General features: G+C 39.0%; 1 protein-coding gene across 1 annotated transcript in view; it reads left to right on the forward strand.

The window, feature by feature from the left end:
- The first annotated feature begins 7510 nt into the window (after positions 1-7510).
- Positions 7511-9190, forward strand: part of PTPN13 (protein tyrosine phosphatase, non-receptor type 13) — a 101329-nt gene continuing 99649 nt past the window's right edge. The window contains exon 1 of the mRNA XM_009280264.2: positions 7511-7625. Coding sequence (XP_009278539.1) covers positions 7511-7625 — 115 coding nt within the window. The remainder of the gene's footprint in view (positions 7626-9190) is intronic.

Here is a 9190-nt window from a genome sequence, read left to right on the forward strand (position 1 = left end):
AGTTACAAGTATGAGAAACGCACCAAGGAGACGTGCCTCTCCGAGGTGGAGCAGATCAACAGCAGAATAAGGGAGTTGCCCAAGGATCTTACACTGACAATTAAACTAAGAGGGATACAAGAGTCATGGCCCGATTTATGTGGATTAAGCTTACTTTGTAGTGATAATTATATACTCTTCTGAATACAATTTTAATATCAGATGTGAAACATCAGCTACCCTGATGTATAAAAGAACATTCTACAGTTGCCTAGAAAACATGACTTTCATGATTATTATATACATTTTGGACTGGATTTACTAGTTTGTCTTACATGAAGCCTTAGATAAACAAGTTTATCTGGTTCTGGTGATAGACAGAAAAGCAAGGGAGGGAGTCAGCAATAACCCTTGCTCGTCTTCCACTGTGAGTTCAGTCCAATGCCAAAAGCTGATTTCTTTCCACCTTCCAGGAAAGCAAGCAAGCACTTCTCGAGTAAAATAAACACTGCTTGCTCTGGAGGTGCGAGCCAAGATTATCAATATGTCACATTCTTCTGTCTTCCAGACATGGGAATACAAGACTGATTTAAGGCTTTGGAAGGAGAAATGCTAACATCTCATCTGTTACAGTGAGTGTGAGAGCATCACTGTATGCTCAAATAAAAGGCCAACAGTGCTCATACTTCTGGGAGTGTCCTCATGTTCTTTGTGTTTTATCACAAATTTGAGCTAGTTTCTGTTCCTTTACTTGGGACATTTGAGCTCAAGCAGCAAGCTATTAGTTGGAAGAGGAGAATCAATTTTAAAGAAATTTTCTTGATATAGTTTGAGGATTGGCCCAGGAGCATGGGACTGTTTTGCTGATATTTCATCCTGTCTGCCTACAGGAGAGAAAAAGAGGAGAACGTAGAAGGAAAAACGTGAGTAGAAGAAGCTAATCTCTTCCACAACTAGGGGGAGGAAGTTCTTGGGTGGTAATACTAATCTCTGCTGACCTCTCCAAAATGAAGGAGGAAGGAATAGTGCTTATGCTAAGATAATATTATTATCAGGTAGCTGATTGAATGAAAAGCATCATGGAAGTGTGTTGGTTTGCAATAACTTAAGATTCACACAATTTCTGGCAGCTATTTAGAGACTTAAAAAAAGAGGGGGGAGACAGGATTTGCATCTTGTGGGGATTTTTGTCCCCTCTTATCTATAGGAGAAGTGAAAAAAGTGGTCATGGCACAAGGGTTTGTTTCCTTATCCTTCAAGATAATAAACGAGAATAATGTGCAGTAATTAACTTGAGAGCAGGATTAAAAAAAATAATAATTCTTTAAACACAGTTGACATGATTAGCTTGTATATTTACCTTGATTGCATGCTTGACTTGAATATTTGCAAATAATGCCTTATTTTGTGGACAGTCTATGCATATTGGTCCTGCAGCTACAGGAAACCACATTTTATGTGCACACATCTAAGTATGTGCGTATTTGAAAATAAGGTTTCAAAGACTACTGAAGCACAAGCTTTCTAACTTGGCTCCAGGGTTCTGCACTTAAGCACATTTTCAGCAACGGTATTATTGGGGATAAACTAATTGATAGATGCATTCCAGGTCATCTTCAGGGGTGTAAGATGTGGGTCGATGTAAATAAATAGGATAGATGCCAGCATTCTGAAATTACAGGGCATGGTAGTGACTCCAGATGCTTAGGTTCTGAAATGGGAGAGGCCAGACTTTCAAAACTGTTCAGGTATAGCTCCAGTTTGGTTTCACTGGGATTTGTGCATGTTGAGTGCTTTTAGAAAGCACTTCATACTCAGTGATTGCTGAATAAAAGTGTCAGTGTTTTATTTTTAGGCAGCTAATCATGGCTTTAGAAAAGTGAATTTTAAGAGGTTCTTTTGGACAGAATTGTCTTGTTAAACGTGATTCTGCTTTCAGGCATTTTTACCTACAGAGGAGAGGCCAAGAAAGGGCTCTTTGCTTATCCACTAAGAGAAAAGCGCTCCTTGGAAATTGCCACTTTTTGCCTAAGTATACCTGTAGAGCAAAGGGGCAATAATGCTCATATTCAGGACAGAGAAAGTCAGCTAGCAGTGTTTTATATGGGAGAAATACGGTGGGTTTTTTCACCACAGAAAATATTTTGGATGTATATAGAGCCTTCTTGCTACCTCTTTTCTCTGTTTTAAATTTTGTCAAAGGATAAAAACGAATACCAGAGTATTTTATGTGATTATCTAGAAACTCTAACAATGTTTTTGTATTCTAGATTTTTTTTCACTGCTTCTAGCACATCTGAAAAAACCTACAGTGTGTGTGACTAGAGCAGCTGCTCTCCATGTTTATTGGTAGTGATACCTCTCATGTCTGATGAGATATCAAATAAGTATGAGGTACTGCAGGCATCTTAGCTGATGTTGTTGAAGCACAGCTTTTGACTTAAAGTTTTGGTTCTGAACTTACAACATGGGGAAAAATGCTGATGCAGAAGGTAAGGAAAAAAGCAAGGGATATGTATTACTAAAACCAAAACACAATTGTCAAGCAACGGTTAAGTTGAAGCAGTTTAGCCTTTTGACTTTCAGTCTGTTTTTAGGAACTTTTTGACAAAATTACTGATATTGTACAGTTATATATATTACTGATATTAAATACAGTTATAGCAATAGCTTGTTAATAGTTCAGCTGGCAAGAGTTCAATAAAATCTGGAAAGAATAGGCCATTAAACTTTTCCTAATTCTTGGTTGCTGTTGGAAACCTTCAATTTCAAATTTAAAATGTATAAGGAAAAAAGTTTGTGGTTGAGGGAAATGAGAATTTTGAGCATTTGACTTCTGTGCTGCATACATAAATAACTAAAAAGCAAAGTGTTTTGAAAACTTTGCAAGTTGTAGGAAAAAAAAATAAGTATCTTGCAAATAGTCATTTTGACAGTATTGCTCGGTGTGAGGGGCTCCTCCTGTTGTGCTTTCCCTCTTACCTTGGACTGAGAAAGTGTCAGGCTGCCTCATGCACCATGTTGGCACTGCCTGGATGTTCCATAGGTGGTGTGCTTTTAACACGGGTTATTGGGACTGTAGACTGTAGGGGCAAGGAGGTTACTGAGCTTGCTTTACAGGGAAGAGACAGAACTACCCATCCCACTCATCGGGGAGTGTATAAGCTGTCTGCCTTAGAGGGAGGAGCTGGCAGTTGGTCCTCATGAGGTAAACAGGCTTTTTAAAGGAAGTATTTGAGATATGGGAGAGGCCTTTGGCTTAAGCAGCATTCTTTCTTGGAACTGTGCTGCCTGTATGGCTTAGGGCTGAATGGTGTGGAGGGTGAGAAATTGCACTCAGGGCTTGTTGATACAAATGATTTACACCTGAATTTACTCTCTTGTCCTGGAGCAAAAAAGCTGCCTCCACATGATGCAACTGCTTTCCTGTGGAAATTGTACTCCTGTATGGTCTAGGAGTAAATTCTGTCCCAGAGCAAGCAACCTGAAAGTAATGTTCATGTCTATGCTTCTCTAGTGTTAACTATTTTAATTTGTCCACTGTCTTCCTACATTGTGCTGTGCTCTCTGCTGTGTAAATGTCCCTTTTTGGATGTTCTGTGGCTATGATCTTGTGTGGTTTTTGGGTGTATGGGGAATCCACGCCTTCATAGTTCATGCTGAGTTCATACCACCTAGCCCTTTGACGTGCCTCCTGATCATGACTGCACCTGGACTTCTCACCTTGTGAAGCAAGGTGCAGAAACAGGATGCGCTTAGCTTTGTAAGCCTCCCGATCCCATCTCCAGCTAAGTGTCAGTGTGGCTTCATATTAAGATGCCACTATAATGCTGTCCCAAGGAAAAAGGAAGTGAACTCTATAGAGTGTGCACCTTTCAATGTTCCTTAATCTGTCCATTTTTATTACAAGGAGTGAAAGGAACAGGGCACAGGATGCTAGCACAACAGATCTCGCTTACCTTAAATGAAGAGGAGACAGGGAGTGGACTCATTGCAAGAAAGTGGCCTGACAGGAACCTAACTAAGAGTCCATTGAGAACTCTGCCAGTGCATCTAGATTTCTTTGGTAGTCAACTTGATAACCTGAAAAACACAGGGACTGCCAGGAGCATCTTTGGAAGTTTGGAGCGGACTAGTTTGTACTGTTAGTACAAGAGAAAAGTCTTCATTTTACTTGCAGTTTTGCATTCTGTCACTTTAGGCCAATACTATTCAGCTTTCCTGAGATCTACTCATCCTCTCTCCTTGGATTAGCCCCTCTTTGCTCAACTGAAATCAGCTGAAAGTTTACCCTTAATGGAGATAACTCATCTTTACTCTGCCTTCTCTTTCCTGCATTTTAAGAGGTTGTTGTTCTTAGTCTGTTGTCCCCTATTGCTATCACCCAGCTTCCTTTCTCCGAGTTCTTGGCCATAGGAGTTTAAATACATGTTTTAAATGGCAATTCATTTACTTGGAAAATGAACATCATACAACTATATAGCCACGGATGTAACTGCAATTAGAGGGCTAAGATGCGAAGATAGGCAGTCCGTATAGTTTTGAAACTGTATTCTACAAAAACTTTTATATGTTCTTCTCTAACGTAAATTACTTGATACTGTCATTATGTTGCAATTTATCAAAATGTTCAGGCATTACACAAAACCAAAAGTTTTCTTATTTATTGAGCACTTAGCACTTCAGCTTCTGTATTCACAAAGGACCAGACACTATTGAAGGCTCCCAGAACATGAGGAGACAGCAAATTTGGAAGAATTGTGTGTTGCAAACACTATAATTCCTACAAATTTCTCCTTTCTCCTTGTGAAAAATGTCTGTCGCAAACTGGTGGGGAAGAAATATGTTCTGAGCCAGGCACTTTCACTGTCAGCTTCATCGTGTTAAAGTAATGGTGCCTGGCTGCTAACAGGTGGACTGTACAGATGGAGAACTCTGGCCATGCATTTGCTCACAAACACTTCACCCCAACTTGCTTCAGTCAGTTCCTCAGTGACAGAGAACCATTTCGTGGAAGCTTCTTTAATCTTCATAACCAAATGCGTGGGCCTGCTCTTTGCTGTGACAGACAAGCACTGCGGCTTCAAGATAGTTTTGAGGAAGAAAAGTTTCAGGAAAAGTTACCAAAACAAAGTTACCAAAAATTTACTGAAACAGATATGCTTCAATGAGAGTCCCACTCAAATCCCAACTCATGCCATTTTGCGTGTGGCTGTGTTTGTAATGACTGATGTTTTGTTGTATTCTGCTTGGGCTTTCAAAACCAATTTGAAATGTTTTGGGTTTGGTGTGTTGTGATGTTTGTTTTTATTTGTCAAACTACTGCTATCTGTAATACACAAGCAGATCTTGTCGCTTGCACTGCTACAGCTGAGGCCTGTGTGGCCGGGTGGATATTCATACACTTCTTACTGTGATCAAGAAATTGTTTTCTGTAGGATTCTTTTACTGTTTGGGAGTTTGAGCAGACATGCTTATGGTCTCTGTAGTGATGTTAAATAGGGAATCGGCTTATATCTGCTACAGAACAGTCCACACTATTATTTAATCACAGCGGAAAGGAATCAGGATTTTGCAGGATGGGGAAAAGGAGAGTGGCAGAAAAGGATTTTTTTGGGTGATTTTTGTTGGTGGTGTTATGCTCAGCATACTTCCTTTAGAATATTTAGCACAAAAAGTTTTCATTTGCAGATCATATATTTTTAGTCCCTAGGAGAAGATGAAATCTTTGAATAATCCAGTTTGATTCTAGATGTGCATACTGAAATTTGAGACAGTGCCATGAAATCACAAAATTCCCTGGTACGGATGATAGACCAGACACTCTGTGCCAGGTATATGTGAATCTCATACTGACTAGAAACATGTTTATCTCTGGCTTTCCATCCATTCATTACAAGTCTGTATTGGTCCCTAGCTTTCCATTTTGAATGGTGTATTTATTTTTCTCTTCAAGGATTCAGATTTCATCTTTCTTTTAAATGTGGTCTGGATCTGTTTTCCCTTCCATTATCTTTTGATGATGACTTTTGAACATTAATTGTTGAAAATACATCTGGCTTAGTAAATATGCAGAGTAATTGAATACTAAAAACTGGCAAGCTGTGAAGTAAGGAAAAATAAGCTGCCTGTGATGAAATGCAGCCAACAATATTTAATTTTTGAAAATATTTAATTTTTCAATAGCATAGTATAGAATTCTAGCTGAAAAGGCTCTGGGTAGTACTTCAGCAAGTATCATCAAAGCCCATGTTTTCGGCTAGAAACCGCAGGATATTCAGCCTTTTATATTGCCATTATATGGGTATGAGCCTGGTTATCTGGAAGTAAAAAACCATGGAGGCTCCGGCTAGTTGATTGGAAGGGAGGGGGAGGAACCTCCAGCAGTACTGTTGGGTCATTTAAAGCTGTTGATATCAGTTACTCATCTCAACATGCATTGCTTGTGGAACTGTCTTTTCCATTTCCAGCAGCAACTTTGGAGCCTTTGAGATGTAACAAAGTCATCACTGATGATTGATGATATACCTTAGGCTCTTACTGCAGCTCACTGCCTCAAGATTTTATTCTTTGGGCTTTGGAGAGAAGCAGAGAGAGAAGCAACTGCAGCTGCATCTCAATCAGAAATGTAAATTGGCGTGAGTGCTCAATCTGAGAACATTTAGTGTCCATAGAAAGCTGAAGTAATTAAGCAGACACATGACTGACTTGCACCTGAGCTTACCAAAATGATGAAGCTTTGACTTTGCCAGAATATTTAGGGATGTGTTCTTCAGTTTTCAAAATGGTTTTGGTTTTGGACAACTGAATATCATATTGTGGTATGGTGAAAATGGTTTAACTCTTTGAAAAAAATACTAAGGCCTGACCTCTTTTAGCTGGAGATGGAAGTCTTTATTTGTTTTCTGGGGCTGTAATACATAGAGCACTGCTAATGGTTTTACTTTGTTTTCTTAAATGTATGAAGAAGCTGAACAAAGGAGGTAACTATCAGTTCCACAGCTAGCTATCAGTTTCACATCTAGCTTGCTTGCTTGCATGTTTGCAGGCAGTGCTTCTTATTATTTGGTCATGAGATAATATAGACAGCCCTGTGAAAATATATTGGAAGAAGAGCTTCCTTTCCTAACAGCAGCTTGACTGACTTAAAATAATGTTAATAGCTGATTTACGTTAATAAACCTGTAACTACTAATCATTCTGTCATTATTTTTTTTTAAACAGAGCAAACTCTTGCCCATAGCATATGGACTAATGCCAGCTTGTTGAGTTTATTGATTTAGTAGCCTACAATATTAATATGGATCATTGTTGTCTTAACCCAAGTTTTTCTTCTTCATAATAGCAGCTGCTCAAAGTTCTTTATCTTCATGGTGAACGTTTTGTAGTATTTGTATTTGATGGGTTCTATTAACGTTAGAGATTTTTTGTGACAGAGTCGAACATGGGTTATTACTACTTGAGTACTACATGCAAGGAGAAAATAACTCTTATGTATTCTTACATCAGTCTGTCTCATTTCCCAGGTAACATGCATGTCTCACTGGCAGAGGCTCTTGAGGTTCGGGGGGGGCCATTGCAAGAAGAGGAAATATGGGCTATTTTGAATCAAAGTGCAGAGAGCCTTCAAGAACTATTCAGAAAAGGTAAGCATTTTTAAAGACTCCTATATACAGAACTTGAAACATCTTGATTATGTTTGTGTCATATAAGTAAACTCCCTTGCTCGTCCTAGGCTCTAAACCCAAATAATAACTTGCTCCTAGGTTATCTTTGGGTAAAGTGCCTAGCTGCACCCCAGCCCGAAGGATGTTTTCAACCATCACTTCATGTTCTGTCAGGACCTGTGGCACATTCATTTTCGTGTGGTGACAACTTCACTTTGGTAGGAAGCTATCACAGAGTCTTTGCGTTATTTTAGACTCATTGAAATGAGATAGAAACATAGAAAAAATGATAAATAAGCCTGAGATGATTGGAGCACTTTGATCCTGAAGGGGACATAGAAATGGGTACAGTACAGTGCAGTCATGACCAGTCTGCTCTGAAGAGATTTAGCCTCAAGTGAGGCAAAGGTGGGCGACTGAAAACTTGACCAGAGGGCTAGGTATCATTCCCCAGAATGCAATTAGCAAGATATATATAGCTACTGAGAGGAATGTGGTGGCTTTTTGTACTTTAAAGGAGCAGAAGTAAGTATCTCTTCTCCCCCATCCCCTCAACTTCGTAGGCTCTAAGTTGAGCATCTGCAATACTGCTAATAATTATATGTTTTAGCACTAAGTCCTTCCTCTTCCTTATGTTTTCCTTTCTTTTATTCAAAAACCTGCAAATCCTTAAGCCCCTTCCCCCCTTTTTTGCTTTTTATAGCAATAAAAGCTTAACTCAAATATTGAACTTTCGTGACATCTTTAACCTGGCCTCAGATAGAGTATATGTTTCCACGATGCATCTTAGTGTTTCAGCAAATTTATGGGGATCATCTCCTTATACCTAAGCATGCATATCTAAGCTTATTCATTTTTATTCAGGAAAAATCAAAAGCTCACACTTTGAAAATAGTCATTGTTTTGCCACATTGCTATGCAGGGGGCACATCTTCATTATCGAGGGCAAAATCTACTGTATTTTTTGCATGTGTTTGGCTTACAATTTCATCAAGATTCAACATTTAATTTGTTTTGGGGTTTTGGGGTTTTTTTTTTAAGATTTGGTTTAGACAATCTGTCAAGTCAGACACTAGGTCTGTCTTGTACATTGCACAACCTCTGAAAGTTGTTGGATACTTCACAAAGACTCCAAAGAAGGTTCACAAAGACTCCAAAGAAGGCAGATGTGGGCAGAAACTGCCATACGGCGTTTGATTTCTGATCAAGCTTGACTTAGCATTCTAAACATGAAATTTTATCAACTTCTCCAAAATATTCTTTGGTTTGCAAATTATGGGTAGTTTTGATATCCCATACGAATTTCCCTTTTCTGCTTTACCAGAGAGCTCACAGCCCATGAGTGGTAATTCCCTATTAGGAATGCTGAGTTTATTGTTGCAATTTGACCGACTGTCCTGTCCCTCTGCTTCTTGTATTGCAAGAAAGGGAAAGCTGGCATTTTCTTTCCTCTTTCTTTCTCTCTTTGTTGTCTCTCAGAGAGAATCAGAAGAATGATTTTTTTTTTTTTTTTTTTTTTAGGGGGGGGGGTGTTTGGGACAAGG

Source organism: Aptenodytes forsteri, unplaced genomic scaffold (genome assembly GCF_000699145.1).
Source record: "Aptenodytes forsteri isolate BGI_AS27 unplaced genomic scaffold, ASM69914v1 Scaffold227, whole genome shotgun sequence".
In the NCBI taxonomy this organism is placed as follows: domain Eukaryota; kingdom Metazoa; phylum Chordata; class Aves; order Sphenisciformes; family Spheniscidae; genus Aptenodytes; species Aptenodytes forsteri.